General features: G+C 40.6%; 2 protein-coding genes across 4 annotated transcripts in view; one reads left to right on the top strand and one right to left on the bottom strand.

Annotated features, from left to right (window-relative positions):
- Window positions 1-782: 782 nt before the first annotated feature.
- On the top strand, window positions 783-21,110 carry LOC308704000 (uncharacterized protein; the record flags this gene model as incomplete). Its single annotated transcript, XM_081388049.1, has 25 exons — window positions 783-803; window positions 3,223-3,292; window positions 3,399-3,467; window positions 4,196-4,470; window positions 4,550-4,603; window positions 4,693-4,746; window positions 4,846-4,899; window positions 5,007-5,060; window positions 5,742-5,795; window positions 6,084-6,137; window positions 8,295-8,348; window positions 8,468-8,521; window positions 8,615-8,659; window positions 8,896-8,949; window positions 15,786-15,839; window positions 16,160-16,213; window positions 16,678-16,749; window positions 16,836-16,871; window positions 17,010-17,054; window positions 17,138-17,170; window positions 17,721-17,867; window positions 17,971-18,147; window positions 18,225-18,315; window positions 18,403-18,480; window positions 19,958-21,110. 25 exons carry the CDS (start codon window positions 783-785, stop codon window positions 20,158-20,160), a joined length of 1,956 nt encoding a protein of 651 aa, XP_081244175.1. The 3' UTR covers window positions 20,161-21,110.
- LOC308704915 (uncharacterized protein) overlaps window positions 21,081-22,941 on the bottom strand; it is a 28,318-nt gene continuing 26,457 nt past the window's right edge. For 2 of the 3 annotated variants that reach the window (XM_081389594.1, XM_081389593.1), the window contains exons 5-6: window positions 22,845-22,895; window positions 21,111-22,699 (exon numbers count right to left, since the gene is read on the bottom strand). In XM_081389594.1, coding sequence (XP_081245720.1) covers window positions 22,620-22,699; window positions 22,845-22,895 — 131 coding nt within the window. In that variant the 3' untranslated portion in view covers window positions 21,111-22,619. Of the gene's footprint in view, window positions 22,700-22,844; window positions 22,896-22,941 lie in introns of all 3 variants that reach the window. The other variant, XM_081389592.1, reaches the window with a different exon arrangement.

Here is a 22,941-nt window from a genome sequence, read left to right as displayed (position 1 = left end):
AGTCTTCAGTATCCTTCAGAAATGTTTAGAAAATATGCTGATTTAGTGCTCAAGAAACCTTAATATTTTTATGGTAACTCTGATACATGTTTTTCTGGATTCTTTGATAAATAGAAAATTGTGAGTGATGTAGCTGTGTAATTCAAGAAAGCTCTGCATTTTTACTAAGTTGGTGCACACGATCTTCCTAATTTGTTTGAACCTGCATTTCATTCAACCTTTAGCTGTTCATTGGATATTTCCAGCCTCACTTTCTGTTGTTAAAAGACAATAACCACCCGATATGAACTTTGAGAAATCTGTTACGTCAATGGCACATTTTTCCAAGGAGGTCAAAAGGTCATTAAAAATCACAAAGTCAAAGCTTGCAATTCAGCTTTACTGATTATAGTAGTGAACCATGTATATTACATCAAAATTGAATGTAATAAATTCTAAATAATTCATGTTATAGAGTAAAAAATAATGATGTCTCTCTGATAGGAGGATTCTTTTTACAGTGCTTTGATTCCTCACTTCTCTCTGTGCAGTGGAGAAGTGTGTTTGTTTGGGGAAGGCTCAGGTATTTCTCACCCAGATGAGGAGAGTTGGGAGCCTGGGAGATTCTGGTGAGGGACCTGGAGGTCTGTTCATCTGTCTCAGCATCGCAGGCAAGGAGGGAGAATGCTTTGAGGACCACTGCAGCTCCTCATTGAAACAGTGCTCTCTGCGTTCTCTAAAAAGCCCTTGACTGAGATAATCCAAGGGATCAGAGCTCAGTGCCCGTAAAGCACCTGGAAACCATGGGAGACTCCAGGGTGAAGGTAAGATGCAGGATGGGGTTCTAAAATGTTGGGGGAATTCAGAGGGGAATCATAGTCAAAGCAGATTTCTCATAAGCTTTCTTTATGCTTATTCAGATGTTCAGATCATATGCATTGGTAGTTTTGTTGTCAGGTTCATAGTGGTTGGTTTCAAGGACAGTTTTAGAAAAAGCAAACAACTTGTGGGTCGCTGAGGAGAATTTATTTTGACGATGCTTTCATCCTATGGACCGTTGATAAGTCCATTTTACGTTTTTTTGTTATAATCTAACTATCAGGCATAGTATGCTTATGTTTATCTAAGACTGTCAAATGGTATCAATTGAATGGAGATATCACAGGCTACAGAAACTTGTATGGGTCTTTACGAAATGTATAGTTTGTTTTATATTCCTTAATGTGTGCCATGAACAACCTATTATTTTGGTTACATGCCCAATTAGACCAGTATAAATCATGTAACATTAATAGTACAATAGTATTTTAGTACAATTGTGTAGTAGTAGTCAAAGGCCAGTTCCAGATTTTAAGCTTGTGGGGCTGATGAAAACGTGTGCGTATCATCCATCCGTAAAGCACCTCACTGTCCCAGAGGGCCTGTGAGTTGGTGAGGAACCCAATGTTTCAGCCCTATGAGCCATTAGCTCTGCTACGTCACTCTTTCAGGTTTTGGAGAATTAGCAGAAATTAGAACGAAAATTCATCTTTTTAAAACTGATGAGCCTTTTATATATATATATATATATATATATATATATATATATATATATATATATATATATATATATATATACATATACATATACATATACATATACATATACATATATATATATATATATATATATATATATATATATATATATATATATATATAGGAAATAAATAGTAATTCTCAAAAGAAAAAAATATTGCATTTAGTCCCTGGGTTAATGTGAGGTCAAATGAGTTGAATATACACTACCATTCAAAGTAATCCATTCTAATATGCTGATTTGGTGCTCAATAACTTTTTTTTTTTTTTATCATTATCAATGTTGAAAACAGTTGTGCAGCTTAATATGATATTGCTTTTTTCAGTATTATTTGATGATTAGAAGGTTAAAAAGCAACTATTAGGAAAAAAATCTTTTTGAATATTAAATATATATTTACTGTTCATTTTGATCAATTTCATGTGTCCTTGCTGAATAAAAACTTAATAAACTGAAAACCAAACTTTTAAAAGGTTGTGTAAAATTAAGCTTTATAAACTTTACAATTTTGCCTGTAACTTAATCTCGTTGGCTGTCTGCCATTTAACAAGTGACCTGAAAAAAGTCAGTTGACTCTTTACATAAGCATTTTGTATTTGTTGGAAAGGTCAAAGGTCACATTATGTGTACAGTATGCCTTGAGATGAGAGAGAGAGAGAGAGAGAGAGAGAGAGAGAGAGAGAGAGAGAGAGAGAGAGATTTTACAGACTTATACTGGAATGTGAGAGCAGCATGAGAACTTTAATGCAGTGCAGCATTCTAGAGGACCTGATTGAAATCACACACAGACCATCAATTTTACATTTGTACAATTTTTTACAATTTTACGTCTGTACTTTTCTGGTAATTTTGTGAGGTGATTTTCTAGGGAGTTTTGAACATGTGCTACTCTGTTTAACAATGACCACTAGAGGGAGTTAAGATAACAACATCATTTGACCTCTTACTAAAATATACCTCGTTGCTGTTCGTTTATGTTCGTTTATTTGAGGGATCTCACATCTATCTTTAGCCATTTTCCTCCATTTTTTTTTTTTTTTTTTTTTGGTAAACGATTCTGTCTGCATGGTTTAATAACTACGATTATTTTGTGGGGAAAAGATAAGAAAAAAATAATATGGTGTAATTTTAAATAACTGATTAACTGTTTTTTTTTTCTATGCATAGTTGATAAGTTGGTCTTGATTTATTTAAAATCATTAAATCATTTCTTATTATTCATTGTTTTTAAACATGTTCCATGACCTCATTAGTGACATTTGAGCTAGTCACATGAGGAAGTGCAAAACAGGAAGAGGGGTAATTTAAGCACAGAGGCCTTTAAAAACGATCAGTTTCAGTTACTGCATATATCCATTTGTTCCAGCAAAAGTGAACCGAAGTAATGTAAATTAAAATCCCTATTAGCAAAGTGGAAACACCACTTGAAAACCCCCAGTTTGGTGAAATTACAACTAAAAAGACATTGTTCATTGTAAAATCATTGTTCTTTGTAAATAGATCATCAGTATTTCTAATGAAGTTTGTAAATCCTTTTGTAACACTATATTTAATACATTATTATTATTTTTTTTTTCAGTAAATCATATTCTTTAGATTTGCCACCATGATGTGTTACTGTAACCTGTTCCATGCATTTGTTTGATTTGTTGGTGTATTGTCAGGTATTGGCTGTGTTCCTGTTGTGTGTCCTGCACACTCAGGCCCAGCAAGACTATTCTGGTCTACAATCAGGTGAGACAACATCACCATCAACATGCTTACATCTGTATAACTATGTATAAATAGCCAATAAAACATTAAAATGGCAGATTATTTTCTCTCTCTTTTACAAACACAGGAGAACACCACATGTATGAAGGCTCCTTAGTCGATCGATATGACGGACATTCTGGATACACTGACAGTGGTAAATAAGATGTTACTGTTCATACTACCACCACTACTACTACAACAACAAAAAACATAAAGAACCGCCCAAAATGAAACCTCAGCAGCTGTGCTGTATTTTCAAATTTTATTTCGATATTCACGTTTCAACAACGTTCAACCCTCTTCTGTAAGTTGAACATTAATTACTGGAGTGTTTATTTATTAAAAGCAATACATTTCATAATTGGTCACAATTCACAAATCTCTCAAACTGGTACATCATAGCTGTATTGTTATTTAAAGCAAAAATATGCTTTATTTACTTTATGCAATATAAATTTCAGAATATTTCGTATTCTGAAATATTATATTATATTATATTATATTAGACCAAAACATAGGTTGAAACAACCCAGCATTTTTTTAGTGTATTATATTAATAATATACTGTATATAATGGTAAACCTTTACAATAAGGTCCGTGAGTTAATGATTGTATTAACTATCATTAACTAACAATGATCAGTACATCTGTTAAATGTTTAAATCAACTTTAACCAAGATTAATTAATGCTTTAGAAGTATTTTTTCATTGTTAGTTCATGGTAACTAATGTAGTTTACTAAAACCTTAAATTAAATTAGATAAAAACATTATGTATACATTTTAGACTATTAGTCACCATAATGTGTTTTATATCAATATATACAGCAGACTGCAGTCAGGAGCAATGAGTGCCTCAGTGTCTTTTCTCTGCTTCCTCAGTTAAGTATCCTGCAGAGTCCAAACGCAGCAATGAAGGCGAGCATTCAGCATCTGGCTTCGACCCCTATGCGCCTGAAGCCACCGTGGTCACCATGATCACTGAGGAAACATACCCGTATGCCACAGTCGTGGAATCTTTTGATTATGCCAAAGAGGATAAAACCTTAATAACACAGGTGCCATATGGAGGAGACGCTGAGCTGGGGCAGGAGAGACCCACTGAATGCGACTGTGAAGCAGGAGAGCCGGGATTTGGAGGCTTCGCTGGACCCAAGGTTGGTTATTGCCATGCCTTTAAATGTTATAGTTTGCTGTCTTTTAAAGTATAATGCATTCGATTATGTTTGCTTATAGGGTTCTAGGGGTCTTCAAGGAAAACAGGGGTTACCTGGGGTCCAAGGAAGGGAGGTAAGAGCAAAACATCAGATTTGAATGTTCGTAGTGTTATGTAACTAGTGTGAAAGTGTAAGCGACCAAACTGGATGTCATCTTATAAGGGTTACAAAGGAACCAAAGGAGTAAGAGGAAGAGGAGGAGACACTGGTCCTGAGGTGAGTGAAACAGAGAACACTTGTTGAATCTGCATCCTGTTCATACCACGAGGTTTTCAATGAACTGGCTTACCTTAATGTTATTTGCCTTATGCTTAGGGTGACTCTGGGCCTGATGGAGAGGATGGTGCATCTGGTTTCTTTGGTGCAATTGTGAGCCAAGACTTTTGGAAAACTTTACTATTACCTACATTATTTTGTGTTTAATTGCTAATTACGGAAGAGTCTCTGATATGTAGTTTTCTTGCTCTTCTTCATAGGGCCTTCCCGGGTTACCAGGGGACCCAGGTGAAACTGGACTATCTGGATTCAAGGTAATGCACTGTAAAAAGGAATAAGTAGAGAACCTGTGGAAATGCATTGTCTCAAATTTCAGAAGCAAATTATTTTGTCTGCAGTTTTAAAGAGAAAATCCTCAGCAATAGTGTTGACTAATGTGCATATTAAAAACACCACATAGAAATATAAACAACATTAACATTTTGATTTTCACCACAGGGGGACTTTAAGAAATGTCCCTGTTTTACTAATTTCTGGCTTAATTTGACAATTTAATCTGCAATGTCTCTTGACTATGAAATGTATCTTAACATGGGTTTTCTGAGTAACAAAGGCATAGTATGCAAATAGTACAGATTGCTAGAATTTTACAATTAAGTTACAATTAAGACAAGTTAAGTAAGCTAAAAAGTGTTGGTTAGAACATTTGTTAGATCTCACTTAAAAAAAACTGAAAAAAAATTCAGGTCATGAGTGGAAAAGAGTTATAATTCTTAGTTAAATAGCAGAGCTATACTGTTATATTATGTATACAAGGTTTATCCAGAATGATATTCAATGCAATTTAAAATTATTTATATTTAAGTTAGGCCAATTTAGTTTTTTTTATTTAAATTCGTATTTCATTTAGTTATTATAGACATTATTATATTATTTAGATATTATGACTTGTGATTGAAATTGAGTTTGAAATTGAGTTTATTTGTGCCTTCCAGGGTAATTTCGGAATAGAGGGTCCTCGTGGAGGAGTGGGTCTCCCTGGAAAGACTGTGAGCAACATAGCATCTTCAATAACACATCACAATCAGGGTTTCCTCTCCAGATTACTTCAAAAAAAAAAAAAAAAAAAAAAATCAGTCAATGATCATAGTGATAATGATAACAACTGAATATATAGGGAGATCACACAGCTGAGATGGTCTAGTCCTCCATTTTATAAGTCAAAGCACAGCCAACACAAAGCTAACACATCTTGTTATCATATATTAGATTCTTAACAAAATCCCAGATTTCTCTATGAAATTAATCAGAGATAATATTTTTCTGACTGACTACAGGGTCCTGTTGGCCCAAAAGGTAAATCTGGAAAACCAGGAGGTAAAGGTGTTAAGGTAGGTCACTTTACTCTTTTACAAATTTTATATGGTGTACTTGCTGAAATGTAGTGAGCAGAAGGTTGCTGGTTCAAGGTCTGTAAGAAGCATGTCAACAGGTCCACATGGAATTTACATCTTCAGGACTCTGCAGAAAGATTAGCATATTTACAAGGAATTTTAAAAACCATTTTTCACTTTTTGTATTTATTTATTTAGATTATTTGATCATGATTTCAAGCTACAAATACGAGTAAATGAAAGTCGTTTCAAAACTAGGGTACGTGAGGTGACAGAGGGGGTACGCAAACAAAATGCTGAGTTTTTCCTTTCATTTAATTCTGCCCAACCTTAAAATAACATTAAAACCAAGCATGTATTTCTAACAGGCAAAATGCCACATCTAGTATAAAAGTGGGTAATTGGTAGTACCGTAAAAGGTCAAAAACATGACATCCAATCAAATTACCTCATATTTTGCTTTCAAAACTTACTGACTTAAGACTCAAACTCTCTTCGATAGAAAAACATACCTGTGCGAATTCTTGTTTTTATAATGTTGATAATATATTATACAAGCATAAATGCATTTTCTTCCCAAATATCTACATAATTGCAAATGTGACATTGATTTTATACATTTCAACGAACAAAAATGTAATATTAAGTGACGTACATTGTAAACAGTATTGTCAATATTGTTTCCTCTATTTTGCAATGAAATAATAGTTCCAATGAAAGCCATAGCAGAACTTTTGTGCATCTCCAACACACAGCGGTGTTTCATTAGAGAATGAATATGTGGGTTTGAATGAATCGGGTCAATGATTCAATGACTCATTCATAAATATAGCCACTTGCTTCGTTACTAAATGAATGACTCGATGACTTACTCATTAAGACATATATAGTCATATAGTTCACTTGATATATGTATATATATATTTGATTAATACAGTTAATAAATGAGTGAGTGAATTCGGACACTGTAAGTGTGCCGGAAGGGCTGCCGCTTTTGCATAGTTTCTGCTTACTGTTTAATAATCATTTAAAACTTAGCAAACTGGCATTTATCTTGAGCAAACTATGTATAAACCTTAATTAAGTTATTATACAATTTAATAATAAAAAAAAGGCAGTTATACCTGTATGATGTTGTGCTGTAGCCGCATTAGACCACTGGTGTGGAAAATGGATGGATGGATGGATTATTAAGATGCAGATGCCATCTTCTAGTCAGATGAGAGAATTCATTCTGCACACAACTCTCACAGTGCAATGTGGGTATTCCGTTGAGCATATATGTACACTTGTTATTGCGGTGCGTTGTGGAATTGATTGAGTGCACTTGATAACGTCCACTATGGTTTCGGACACCTCTACAAATGGCTGTCCTCTCAGATAGTGCCCTATTTAAGGGCATTAAACAGTGTGCAAATGCATCTAGATGCAGCCTGTGCCACTGCAGTGCAAATATGGCACTTTATTTGATTGAAATGATTGATTTAGTTAAATGTATTGCTTTATTTATTATATCAATAATTCAATTTCAGAATTTGACAAAACATGCTACATTTAATAGGGTTAGAAAAACGTTGTCCACCACTGCACCTCTGCTCTAGGGGGACAGTCCCTTCACAAAGGTTATGCTACAATTAAACTTATTTTTATATGCTGTTAAGTCAAATGCATGTGCTTCCCTATTCTGGTTAAATGTCATATGTCATGAGTTTCATTTCCCTTGGGGGGTGTGGGGGAGTTTTTCCGTTCGGTTTGTTTGTCTGTGGTTTTATTTTTCTTAACATTTTGTTTTGCAATTCAACTGTGGAACTACAGTATATGTGGGTAGTTGACATGACCTTTCAAGCAGTCTGTCATGCTATACTGGTGTACAAAACTCAGCTTCAATCCTGAACAAATGCAACTGATCCAGCTAATCAAGTCCTTCATGAATATTTGAAAACTACAGGTATGTGTGTTGGAGCATATTTGGGACTAAACTCTACAGGACTGTGGCTCTCCAGGAACTGAGTTTGGCACCCCGATTTAAAAACATTGATGTTTAATACAACAAGTCCATCTTTACTGTCAGCTTCTCATGTAACAGAACTAATACATTTCCAGTTGAGTTTTGATCTGTCCAGACTTGTATTGAGTCTCTCCATCTCTCAACAGGGTTCCATTGGTAAAACAGGAAAACAGGGTCCTGAGGGACGACAGGGACAGAAGGTTGATACCAAGATTTATGGGCATATCTAAGTCATAGACTAGTCATTAGTTTGACACGCTTTATTACACCTATAATTATTGCTGCTGACTAAACTTTAATTTCCTCTTTGCATCATCAGGGTCAGATTGGAGCACCTGGATTCTCAGGAGACCGTGGAGAGCAGGGTTACTTGGTGACAAAATACTCACAACCTTTCTCTTTCTCACATTTAAAAAAAATCCGTGTTGTAATCTCAATAAACCACTATTTTTCATCATGTTATAAGGGTTATACAGGAGTTCCCGGAGACCGTGGGGTGACAGGATCAAAGGTTTGTTTTCATAAAAGGCTTATGATGGTTATCAGACAGTAACTATGAGAGAGATTAGCTCAGTGGAATTATCCCTTGTCTTATCTATGTTTGCATATATACTCACTATGTTCTATAAGTAAATACTTCATAATTTGACAATTCCAACTAAAAGCTTTTCCTTGAATTAGCACTTGGTGACTTACTTTTGGTATTACAGTAGGCGCATTTCTCTTTCCATCTGCTATCATCTTCAGGGTGCTAAAGGTACCGGTGGCTTGCCAGGAAGTGACGGGGAGCCAGGAGAGGATGTGAGTAGCAAACTGTTAGTGATGCAAGTGCCATTGTCAATTGGAAAAAAATTCCTGAAGTATTCTTTTTCTGAACTAATATTAATAAATATAGCTGCAATTAGCAATTATAGAAATTATAGCAGCCAAGCACAACAGAAGCAAACAAGGAAGCTAGCAGCAGACCAACTGCAAAAATGAGTAAATAAAGACATATGGAGACAATTTTAAGCAAAAAAAAGGCTGAAAACCCATGAATACATTGTTATAATGAGATACAATTGCTTAAAAAATAATAGCATTTCAAATTTTTTAGTACTCTCAGGGCATGGTGCCTAAGACACATTATGAGTTTCATAAAGTTTCATAAGGATACAGTATGCCAATACATTGGTAAAATACATCAATATGCAAAACCATTGCATTTACAGCTTTGGATCTTTTTTTTGTCATTTTGTAAATAAAATGACGGCCAGGTTTTTCACACTGGCACACCAGTGTCATAATGGACTATGATAGCAACTGAGACAAAGACACTGCATGTCAATTTTGAAGTCAATCAGACCAACGGTACTGTAGTTAGAGCCAATTTCATGTTTTGTTCAATTATAGTGCCACCAAGAGTGCCTTCATACATAAGCGTGTCAAATGTGATCCAAATGTCTCATTTTGTTTAGGAGTTATAGACATTTATATTTATGAGCGCATAAAAACTGACCAACACTAGACTTTGATTGCATTTTTTGTCACTTACTATCAAAATTTTGACATTTGTCCAGGTACTTCTGGGCAACGATCTTTGAACGATGACCCATACAGAGTTCCCTTACGAGAACGTTCTCTCGTACTGCGTTGCAAACGCTATGGGAAAACTCCTTTTCTCGAGAATATTGAAGCCTTTATTTTAAAACGCATTTGCTACAGCACAGGCGAGAGCATCAGACCCACGTGAGTGAGCTGATAGGCTGTGCTGTGGGCAACTGCACGAACCAATGGCGGATAGACAGAAGCGCGCGAGCCAATCAGGGCGCTTGGCGCTCTGTCACTGTCAAGCGCGCGAAACTACACGTGACCATAACATATAAATACAGATAGAATCCGCCATTTGACAGATTTAATCTCCTTCAGCTCGACTCACCTCGTCGCTGATTTTCTCCGGTCGTAAGAAGCCCTCGTCGTGGAAAAGCCGTCCAGCGGAACAGCTTCGCATCCCGGCATCTCGCCAGCTGAGCGTTTCCCTGTGGCATCCGACGAAAAATTATATCCTTTTCATTGCATATTTATCTAAAAGAGCAAACCGCTGTTTTCACAGCGCGGCATAATGCCTCTCTCCATCTGTGAGAGCTGCGGGGTCTCCCTGCATGCATCCGACGGACACACCCAGTGTGCGGCCTGCCTCGGCCCTGAGCACGCCGAGGCAGCGCTCATGAAAGGCGGCTGCCAATTCTGCGACGGGATGCCTGTCTCCGTTCTCCGTTCAAGGCTGTCTTCAACGGTGACCGATTCCGCCCACCTTCCGTCTTCGGCGCCCCACGAGCCCCGTAGGAAGAAGCGGCGCGATCAGAGGCGTCCTGAGCGCGGTGAGTTTAGCGAGTGCACGCCGGGCCTTTCTCCTCGTGCCTCGCCCACGCCTTCTTCGCCTGTCCTGTTCTCTCGGAGCGAGCAGCGCCCCTCGTCTGAAGCGGCTGGACTCGTCTCTTTCGGCGCATCTCCGGATGACGTCGATGACGCACTTTCTATGGCGGCATCTGAGAGCGAGGATTGGTCGGGCTCCGCGGACCCCGCCCCCCCCTCTCAGCTAGAGTTTTCTGATACTCGAGCGAGCATTGACGCCGAACTTCTCCGTGTCATGTCTCGCGCTGTTGACGAGTTGGGACTCGATTGGCTTTCTCCAGCTGAGCCCGCCAGAAGCCGCCTCGATGAATGGTACCTGCCGGGGCGCCAGCAGGCCCCTCGTCAGCGCGCCGCTCCATTTATGCCTGAGGTTCACGAAGAGCTCACAAAATGCTGGCGCGCGCCCTTTTCAGCGCGAACGCGCTCATCTGCCTCTTCTACGCTCTCCACTGTTGACGGCGCTGAAGAGAAAGGATATGTGTCTCTCCCCCCACTGGAGGAAGCGGTCGCTGCACACTTATGCCCCCCCACTGCAGGTAGTTGGAGGTCTAAGACGGTGCACCCTTCTAAGCCGTGCAGAACTACTTCGGCCATTGCCAGCCGCGCATACGCTGCCGCCGGTCAAGCCGCCTCTGCACTTCACGCCATGGCGACGCTTCAAGCCTTCCAGGCCAAACTTCTCCGTTCCATGGATGAGTCAGGCCCGGACCCAGACACATTTAAAGACCTCAGGAGTGCCACGGATCTGGCACTGAGGGCCACGAAGACCACCGCTCAAGCCCTGGGCCGCAATATGGCCAGCCTAGTGGTAATGGAGCGCCACCTCTGGCTAAACTTAACCGAGATCAGGGACGCGGATAAATCTGCCTTCCTCGACTCGCCCGTCACAGCCTCAGGTCTCTTCGGCCCATCTGTCAGCGGCTTCGCCGATCGCTTCACTGAAGCTCAGAAGGCTTCCAGCGCCATGAGACACTTTCTACCAAAGCGCTCCAGCTCAGTCCAACGGCGCCCCAAGAGCACGCCGCGACCTGAGAAAGTGGTGTCCCAGGTCCTCCAGCCCCGCCCAGCGGCTGAGACCAGTAAGCACATGAAGCCAGCGAAACGGTTCCCGTTCCCTAAGCGCCAGGGCCCGCGGCCGAAGCTGACGCTCGATCACGAGCCCAAGAAGCCGTCCTAACCGGCACAAAGAGGGGTCACTGTCCCGCTGCGGCCGGACCAGCGCCAAAAATCGCTCGACTACTGCTCACGGCTCCCTCTTCAGTTCAGGCGGCTGCAGCAGTTCTAAATGCAGTTCATGGGCCCGTCACATGTCACGCACCCCTGCAAACAAACGCTGTTTTAACAGCGACCCACACAAAGCACAAATCGAGCATAATTTCTCACATGCATACATGTCAGTCCGAGCCCCCCACTCTGGGTGTTCCAGATATGATAATGCCTCTAGCTCTGCGGGCTCTAGCTTGGCAAGCTATCCCCGGAGTTTCAGTATGGGTGATGAACATCATAAAGCATGGTTACTCGCTTCAGTTCGCCCGCAGACCACCGCGTTTTCGCGCGGTTATACAAACCACGGTAAGGGGCACATTGAGTCATGTCCTCCGCACCGAAGTGTTAAGTCTGCTGGCGAAAGGGGCCATCGAGAAGATCCCCCCTTCTCTGAGCGAGTCAGGTTTTTACAGCTGATACTTTCTTGTTCCAAAGAAAGACGGCGGCCTGAGACCCATTTTAGATCTCAGACATCTGAACAAGGCTCTCATGTCACGGCCGTTCAGAATGCTCACGACCAGACATATCCTGGCGCAGATTCGCCCAGGCGACTGGTTTTTCTCAGTAGATCTGAAAGACGCTTACTTTCACATTCAAGTGAACCCCCACCACAGGCCATTCTTGAGATTCGCCTTCGAGGGGCAGACATACCAGTACACAGTTCTTCCATTTGGACTGGCACTAGCGCCTCGTACATTCACGAAGTGCATGGATGCAGCTCTCTCCCCCCTGAGACAGCGGGGAATGCGCATCCTAAACTACCTCGACGACTGGCTCATACTGACCCAGTCAGAGGCGGAGTCACATACTCACAAAGCCTGGCTCCTCAGCCATCTAGAATGTCTAGGGCTCAGAGTCAATGTTGCAAAGAGTGTTCTGTTGCCCAGCCAACGTATCACGTTCCTGGGAACAGTTCTCGACTCCGTACTTATGAGAGCATGGCCCACACCGGCCCGTGCTCTAACGATTCAGCAGCTCACGGCATCGTTCATAGAGGGCTCTCTTGTACCCCTCAGAACGTTTCAGAGGATCCTTGGCCTGATGGCCTCTGCATCATCAGTACTCCAACTAGGCCTACTGCGTATGCGTCCTCTTCAGCTGTGGCTGGCTCCTCTGGTGCCACCCCACGCCTGGCATTCAGGCCACTTGATTATCAAGGTGGACCAGCGCTGTGTTCAAGCCCTGGCCCCTTGGAAAAACGCCAGCTGGTACCAGCAGGGCGTAAGCATGGGGGTAGTTTCAGAGAGGAGGATGATTTCAACAGACGCCTCCAACTCCGGTTGGGGAGCTCTGTACGAGGGCAGGCCTGCCTCCGGCCTCTGGTCGAGCTCGGAGAAACGCCTACACATAAACTGCCTCGAAATGAGAGCAGTTTTTCTAGCCCTAAAAACATTCCTCCCATACCTGGCGGGACACCACGTGTTGGTACGGACGGACAACATGTCGGTGGTCTCTTACATAAATCGCCAGGGCGGCCTCAGGTCCCGCAACCTGTTTGCCATAGCCTCACAGCTCTTGCTATGGGCTCACACCAATCTGCGCTCGCTCAGGGCAGCTCACGTGCCAGGCACGTTGAATACAGGAGCAGACATGCTCTCTCGGGGCAGAGTTCCCCCAGAGGAATGGTCTCTCCACCCTCAGACAGTTCTCCTACTCTGGGAGGTCTTCGGGAAGGCAGAAGTAGATCTTTTCGCCTCAAAAGACAACTGTCAATGCCCAATCTTTTTCTCAAAGAGCAGGGATGCGTTGGCCCACGACTGGCCCAACCTTCCTCTCTATGCGTTCCCCCCGGTCTCGATGCTCCCTCAGGTCATCGAACGGATCAGGAACACGAAAAGCGCAGTGCTATTAGTAGCTCCTCTCTGGCGGACCCAGGTTTGGTTCCCAGAGTTGATGCAGCTGTCTGTAGCAGACCCGTGGCCAATCCCAGTGAGGCGCGACCTCCTGACTCAGGCCAACAGGACAATCTGGCATCCCCGTCCCGACTTATGGGCCCTACATGTATGGCCACTCAACGGGTACCCCAGAACCTCCCAGAGGGCGTCCTGAATACTATAAAGGAAGCTAGAGCTCCGTCTACCAGACGCCTCTATCTCAGTAAATGGTCAGTGTTTTCCAGCTGGTGTTTAGCTCGAGACCTCGACCCATACACTTGTGAAGTACCAAGAGTACTGTCTTTTCTACAGGAGATGTTGGACGCGGGTCGCTCCCCCTCCACTCTCAAAGTGTACGTGGCAGCCATTGCTGCTTTTCACGTATTGGAAGCCGGGGCCTCCTTAGGAAAAAGCGACCTTATAGTTCGCTTCCTCAGGGGCGCCAGGAGGCTTAACCCGCCTCAGCCACCGTCTGTTCCGGCCTGGGACCTCTCCTTGGTCCTGCGGGCTCTTAAGGGACCTCCCTTTGAACCACTTCAGTCAGCTGATCCTAAGTCTCTCTCTCTGAAAACCGCCCTGCTTCTAGCACTGGCGTCAGTAAAGAGAATAGGGGATTTACAGGCGCTGTCTACCAGCGCTTCCTGTCTGGAGTTTGGTCCTAATGACTCCAAGGTCATTCTTAGGCCAAGACATGAATATGTTCCTAAGGTGTAGGAACATATCTTTTTATCCTGGCTATTCTGTACTTCCCGGAACTCTGGTGAGTCAGAGCGGCCCAAAGATTAATAGCACGGCGTTTTAAATGGAAACGTTCCCATAGCGTTTGCAACGCAGTACGAGAGAACGTTCTCGTAAGGGAACGTACTGGTTACTTTCGTAACCTCGGTTCCCTTAGAGATAAGGGAACGAGTACTGCGTTGCCTTGCCGTGCTATTTTTCTTATGGCAGGTTTGTCGCTTCAGTCGATTATACCTGTCAAATGGCGGATTCTATCTGTATTTATATGTTATGGTCACGTGTAGTTTCGCGCGCTTGACAGTGACAGAGCGCCAAGCGCCCTGATTGGCTCGCGCGCTTCTGTCTATCCGCCATTGGTTCGTGCAGTTGCCCACAGCACAGCCTATCAGCTCACTCACGTGGGTCTGATGCTCTCGCCTGTGCTGTAGCAAATGCGTTTTAAAATAAAGGCTTCAATATTCTCGAGAAAAGGAGTTTTCCCATAGCGTTTGCAACGCAGTACTCGTTCCCTTATCTCTAAGGGAACCGAGGTTACGAAAGTAACCAGTACGTTTCGTAACATAATGTGCTAATGTATTCATTAAATACAGAATTTTACTACAAAATTCAAAATGGCCGACGCCCAAAATGACCGATATGGGAAATCTGGATATCATTCAACTCGGCATGCCGCCCCAAATCTAACGAGATAACTTTTATTTTTGGGCAAACTGTTCAGAAGTAATAAGCAAAAAAGTACCATTTTTCATATCTCCTGACCAGTAGGTGGTACTGTGCCAAAACGCAGCATGTAGCCTCAAGTCTGTAAAGCTAAAGCATTGCGGAGGTATAGCCTTGCGTCAAATTTGGGATGCTCTACATTAATTTAATTTGCGTGTTATTCGAAAACGGTTGGGTTTATCAAAAAGCTTTTAATAACTTTTTGCCAGCATGTTCTGAAGATGATCTGATTCGATTTTCATTAAAATCAGACAGACCGTCTGGAGGAGTTAGAAAAATTATTTTTTCAGAAAATTCAAAATGGCGGAAAAATGTTCATGACAGAAAATGCCATCATAGGTTGCAACTTGCAATCAATTGCATCAAATAGTTGTGAGCCAAAGAATCAGAGGAAATATTTTTAGCCCTTACGGTTCAAAAGTTATTAGCATAAACACAAGTGAAAATTTGGAAAGTTGTTGGCGCTTGAGGGTTTGAGTTAAAGACTATGGTGACAGTTCAGACTGTCCTCTATCAGTGTGCAAAAATTTCACAAACAGAAGAAGAAGAAATGGAAGATGAAGAAGAACTCCAATGGATACAATAGCACCTTCAGTACTTGGCTCCTAATAATAATAATAATAATAATAATAATATATCTTCCAGGGTCCTCTGGGTGTTCCAGGAGTTGAGGGGGTGCCAGGGTCTTTTGGACCCAAGGTAAGAGAAAATACAATAAACACACACTCATATGTCATATATATATATATATATATATATATATATATATATATATATATATATATATATATATATATATATATATATATATATATATATATATATATATATATATATATATATATATACATATATATATATATATATATATATATATATGTGTGTGTATGTATATAGTTATAAATAAATCAAAGATTATAAGATAATTCAGTGTCCACAATCCACTTGTTATTTCTTTGTAAAGAATAAGGAATTTTTTCAAAAAAGTTTCAAAATTTCCGTCTTCCTCTTTTCCTCAGGGTTTGAAAGGTGATCGTGGTCTGAGGGGACCACCTGGAAGAGTAGGAAGTGTGGTAAGATAGAATTTTGGCCCTTTGTGGCAATAATACACTTCTCAAACATTGAAAATGCGCGTGACACAATCAGAAACCACACAAGGTTAATCTGTTGACTGACATGTGATCTCTTCTAGATCAAAACAAAAGCCACATTATTATTCTGTGGGAGTACACCATATTGTTGGAAGTTGGAAATCACCACAAATCTGCTAGATTATCTTGCTACTGTTGGTTTAAAAGTAATCCAGCAGGGAATGTCCCTGAATGGTGGGGTATTCAACAGATAGTCACGAGACTGAAAGTGAAACTAGGTTCTATTTTTACATTTCAGCAGTTTCATTATACTTGCAGTGTAGGCGTCCGGATTTCCCCTAAAATTTTCTCCCTAAAGGAAATGAGATTGTACAGTACTATGCATAGTGTAGTAAAAGAGCAAGCTTGAGAATTTATTGGACTTTTTCTTTATTTTCTTTCCATAGGGTCCACAAGGAGACAGTGGGGATGCAGGAGTTCCGGGGAAACCCGGGCCAAAAGGCTTGCCTGGTCCCACAGTATGCAACTAATTTTAGTAAAAAAAATTGTTTATTTATTAACCTGTCTATTAATCAAATGCTTAGTTTGTTGTTCTGATCTACAGGGTGCCAAAGGGGAAACAGGCCCAGATGGTGAGAAGGTAATATAAAAAGCATTTTACATCAGTATAATATTAGCCACAACCTTTTTATAGGCATTAGATAAAATTATGGTGTCACCATGAAAACGATCTGTTTGGTTATATGAATTGATTTTATTGAATTCATGACTCTCTCAGGGGACACAAGGACGAAAAGGAGGGAAGGGTGCTAAAGCAGATAAGGTACCAGCCATCACAGTTCCTCTTCCTGTTTCCATTACACTAGCCAGTTTTTTATTTGAACCACAATTTCGTCATTGTTTTAGGGAGACGCTGGATCTCGTGGTGACAAAGGCCAGGTTTGTCATCATTGAGTGAAACTATTTTACGTCAGAGCCGTGGAACAGTGGTAGTCCACAAGCTCATGACGTACAAGGATGCAGGTTTGAATCCGGACTACACTGTTTCTCCACAGTATTTCTTCTCACTTTTCATTGTCCTAGTTAATAAAAGACAAAAATTCCAAGAATAATAATAGTTTTAAAATGTTATATAATTTTATATGTTTTTAAAATGTTCTCATAAAACAGTAATAGTGTGAAATATTATTACAAGCATCATTACTCTAGTCTTCAGTGTCACATGATCCTTCAGAAATCATTCTAATATGCTTATTTTGTGCTAAAGAAACATTTCCTATTATATCAATGTTTTTGCGGAAACATGATACATTTTTTTTTCAGGATTCTTTGATGAATAGAAAGTTCAAAATAATAGAACTTATTTTAAATTGATTTTTTTTTTCACAATTTAAACACTTTTAGTGTCACTTTTGATCAATTTATTGTAGTAAAAAGTAAAAATAAATCCTGTTGATTATTACAAGTAAAAGTTTATTTTTATGTGTAGCGTGGAGTGAAGGGTCGTTTTGGCCGCGATGGGCTTGTTGGTCCTATTGGACCTCCAGGTCTTCCAGGTCCCAGAGGAGAAGGAGGACCTAGCGGAGACCAGGGAGGGAAAGGACAGACTGGGCCGAAAGGAGAGCCAGGTGAACATGTGAGTATCATCGTGATTATTATGAGAAATAAATTAATTTTGGGTGTATGAAAGAGTTTTAGGCCAGAACGCAGAAAACATTTGTACAACTCACTCTGTGCAGGGTCCAGGACTGACGGATGAGCAAATATTGCAGCTGTGTCAAGGTGTGGTTACTGCTCAGATCTCCCAGTATGCTGCATCTATACGTGCCAAATGCGTACAGGGCTGTCCCATCAACAACCGTACCCTCATCGGACCCCCAGGTGTCACAGGACCCCCAGGAAGTTCAGGAAAAACAGTGAGCTGATATATGAGTTGCCACAAACCTGTCATATAAAAGCACTCTTACTTTTTAACACGGTGTATTTCATTCAGGGTAAAGCAGGAAAGGCAGGTGCTAAAGGAGAAAGAGGCCCCCAAGGCATGAAAGGTCTAGAGGGCCAGAAAGGAGCTCCAGGGGACAGAGGTACTGTGCCGACATCACTATTAAAAGTTTTAACTTAACAAAAAAGCTGTTTATGCAAACAGATAAGCTCACTGTGTTTTTCTAAAGGTACAAAAGGTCAGAAAGGACAGAGAGGTGATGCTGGCAAAGGTCTTCCTGGGCATGATGGTCACCAAGGCCTCAGAGGTAATTTTGGGGAGTTTTCACACTTGGTTCACTTAGAAGGTTTGTTTTCGAGACTGGGCGTTTTCACCCTTGGTTCAGTTCATGTAGGTGTATATGAATACGGTAATCGTGCTCGGATCCGCACCAAATAAGGCAGGTTTACTTTAGACCACCTTGTTCAGGGGATCTCAGAACTATTGGTGTTGATTCAAGTGTGATTGGTGTGTTCATAAAAGGCTAACCAAACTGGGGGCAAAACAAGTGTCAGTGGTTTTGTTGAAAACTCTGGAGCAGTTTGGTTGTGCTGAGAAAGCAATCCGACCTAAAGGACCAATGTATATACACTGAAAAGCCAAAAACATTATGACCACTCACACAGGTGAAGCGAAAAATGCTGATCATACCCTAACAAAATGACATGTCAAGGTCTGGGTTGATTAGATGGTGATGGAGACAGGAGAAATGGGCAGGAGAAAAGACCTGAGAGACTTTGACAAGGGCCAAAATGTTATGGCCAGATGAATGGGTCAGAGCATCTCTGAAACGGCAAGGCCTGTGGGTTGCTCCCGGTCAGCAGTGGTGAGAATTTACCAACAGGGGTCCAGAGGGACAAACCACAAACCGGCAACAGGGTGTTGGGCACCCAAGGCTCATTGATGCGTGAGGGCAACAAAGGCTATCCCGTCTGGTCTGAACCGACTGAAGGTCTACTGTGGCACAAGTCACATAACATTTTAATGATGGGAGGAATGTGTCACATCACAGTGCATCTGTTGCATATTGCAGACTGCTCCGAGGGCTGACCACTGTCCACTGTTGAAAGCCCCTACAATGGGTCTACAAGTGTTGGAACTGGACAAGAACATTGCCCAGAGCATCCAAATGATGCTCTGGGCAATGTTCTGCCAGGTAACCGTGGGTCCGGCCATTCATGTGGACATCAATATGACACTTGCCACCTATCTGAACGTTGCTAACTTAGGTACTTTCCTTTATGGCAAATTTCCTAATTGCAATAGCCTCTTTCAGCAGAATAATGCACCGTTCCACATTCTACAGGAATGGCTTGAGGAACATGAGTTCAAGGTGTTTCCCTGGCCTCCAAATTAAAAAAAAAATCCCCAAATCTCAATCTGATTGAGCATCTTTAGGATGTGCTGAAGCATCAAGTCCGATCCACTGCAGCTCCACCTCACAACTTACGGGACTTGAAGGATCTGTTGCTAATGTCTTGATGCCAGATACCACAGGACACCTTCAGAGGTCTAGTAGAATCTATGGTCTGCTCTGTTCTGTTGGGACACGAAGGACCAGCAGCATTAGACAGGTGGTCATAATGCTTTGGCTCATTGGTGTTACGTACACTTTGGTACTCTTTGAAATGTTGCCTTGTAAAAGTAAACCGAAACATTGTTCCTTAAACGATCTACAGGTCTGAAATCTCCCTCAATAACTGTGGATTGGATGTAGTTACAGTAACTCTGGTGTATCTCCCCAGGACTGCCAGGCCATCCAGCAGAACCTAAAGATGGCATTGAGGGCCCACAAGGACCTCGTGGGTTTCCTGGGCGTGTGGGTCAGCCTGGCATGGCTGGTGATGCAGGAATACCTGGCGTGTGCGAGGCGCGAGACTGCAGCATTCATGCACCTGTAGTGCGCAAAGAGATGGGATTGGTCAAAGGGCCCCTCAGCCAGGCCTGAGAACAGGGAGGATTGTGATTGACCTGGGACAGAAGGGCCTTTCTAGCAGAGACCATGAATATTGTGCTGTTGGGTGCAGACTGGAGTCAAAACAGAGTCAAAACCTGGAGATCAAGAGTCTCATTTATAAAATGTTGCGTAGAAACCGTCCTACATTTGATCTTACGATCATTTCTCAAAAGTGCGTACGTGTGATTTAGACAAAAAGAGTTCTCTGATGTCTGCTCAGACCCTGACGTAGCGCTAAGCACTTTTCCGGTCAAAGACCGTAACTATATAAATATAAAGAACGTTGGCGTGGATTTTAGCGTACACACACTTGAAGATTAAATCTGTGCGTACGCACGTTTTATAAATGAGGCCCCAAGTCTCTACGTTTTTTGTTTTACTAATTTGATTCTTAGAAGCCGTCAAATGAAACTACACAAATGAATACTGCCTGCACTTTTGCTTTCATTCATCAACAATGTTTTGGTTTCATTATGTATACAGTACAGACATGTAAATAATTGTGTAAAGCATCTTAAATATACATCTTCTGTGTCCTGAAATATCATGTTTTATTTTCTCTAAAAACAAGCCTTAAATTATTTAGAGACAATGCAGTTCTTTTGCCCAGTAGTTTCAGGGAAATATTTATTTCCCTTTTGATGCATTAAGTTGAATTAAAGAAACATTTTTTGTAAACTGTGTATGATTGTGTGTCATGACTATAGTGTAACCACAACATTTTCTGATCTGTGTTCAGGTCATTATCAAACATTTTTTAATGACTGTAAAATCTATTTAGGAAAATGCTTTCTCTTATGTTAATGTTTTTGCAGTTTGGTACATAAAGTAGTATTGGTTCTTAAGGTCCTGTTTTTACTACAGTGGCCTTAAATATTATTTGTACACTTTAAACACAATTAAAAACATTTAAATAAATGTTCAGTTTAAAACAAGTTTTTAAAACAAGCAGCATTTATTAAAAAACAACAACAAGAAAAAAACACGACTAGCAGTAAAACATACAATCATCAGAGGTAGATATGAAGCAAAGAAAATACAAAAATAGTTTAATACATTATAATGCCGTGTCATTTTGTATGGGCAGCATAATATATAATTTTGCACCTTGGGGAGACATCAAACGCAAAGCAAGTGTTTTCATGTGTCTCCATTTACACTTAAACTTTTATGTACACATTTATAACTAAGTAGTATTTAAATATGTCGTTTTTAATCATTTTATTTTAGTACATCAAGTTAAACTAAAAATGAGAAATGTTAACTTGGCAACTAGCTGAAATGAAATGTGTATTTTTTTTACTTTATTTCAAGTAACAATTTTTTTATGGTTTCAGTTTTAGTTAACTATAACCCTAGACAAACCGTATATAAAGTTGATGTACTACTCCTATTAGGGATGCACCGATGTATCGGCCAATAATTGGTATCAGCCGGTTATATCCGGTCAATCAAAAGGTGGCAGAAAAACATGTCAGACTGCAACTTATTTTGTGCGAAGAAAATGTCTCGTGTTAAATTTAGGGCTGCCTAAGCGAACCTAGTCTCAGCCTCAGACGTGACGTGACGCCCACAACTGTTGGCTGAATGTCTGATGCATATGACACTTTTCTGAAACACTTTTGAAGTTTCGAAGTCGTGGTCTGATTGGTTGAATTCTACAGGATGTCCGAGAGGCATGTGTAGCGTTCTATAACAGTCCGCCTGGAAACAAATGGCGTGACGCCAAAACCCCTCGTGGAAGAAGAACGCCGTGGTGTTTACAATTGTTACAATGAGCGCTTTCTCAGGATTTTCTCAGGATTTTCAAAAGTGTGTGAAGTTCACGCCTCCATTGTTGAAATGTCTCATGTCATCGCTCAATCTGTGTTTCAACCACGGAAAGTCTTCAATAAACCAGCATGTGAGCAAAATGTCACTTAACGTTGAATTTACTGTGCAATTAGTTCATTAGTTAGCAATAAATAATAAAAAATAAAAAAAAATTGGGAAAGAAGCTTATTTACTGTTAATTATTTATGCATGTTTGAATGAATTTTCCATTAGGACAATGTGTTTATGAAAACTAACTTATGTGCAAATGTGTTATACGAACATTTCAGTTTTTATTTGAGTGTAATTATTATATCTGCAAATAAATAGCAGCTGAATGTAATAGCTCTGTTGTAAATTTTAACCTCTAGTATTATATTAATGTACCAAATGAGAGGGTTCCCTGTACAGTTTATAGCATAGGTTGGGAGAGATTTTCTTTCCTTAAGGAAGTAAAACTATATTCGTATCTACATATATCATTCTGAATAATCGGTAGAGGAAATTTAGCACCGGTGCATCTCTAATTCCTATGCTATATACAAATATGAGTCCCTGCCATGATGAAGCTAAAAAAAAAATAAAGTAAAAACTGTAAAAAGTTGGATCTCTATTGAAAGCTCTCTTCATCCAATATCTTAGTGAATGGCTTGTTTGCATCCAGCATATAGTAGACATGCAATGGTTATGACTAGCAAGGCAATGGACAGGAAAATACCTAAAAAAAGAAAAAAAAAGAGATAAACAAACAGAGAAATCCTCTGAAATGAAACCAAAAATATTTATTCAAAAATAAACAGAACTATTGATTGTAGTGCCCCTCCACCCACACACACACACACACACAGTTTGTTTCTTCTTACCAATTTGTTCTCTCTTCACAGGTTTGTGCAGTGATTGAGGTACCCTTTTGCCTAAAACGAAACAACAACAAATGTGTAAAAGCATTAACTTGTGATA

The sequence above is a fragment of the Scardinius erythrophthalmus genome (genome assembly GCF_964197995.2).
Source record: "Scardinius erythrophthalmus genome assembly, chromosome: 16".
NCBI classification, from domain to species: Eukaryota; Metazoa; Chordata; class Actinopteri; order Cypriniformes; family Leuciscidae; genus Scardinius; species Scardinius erythrophthalmus.
Note: the sequence above shows the minus strand (reverse complement) of the source record. Positions and strands in the feature narration are given on the sequence as shown.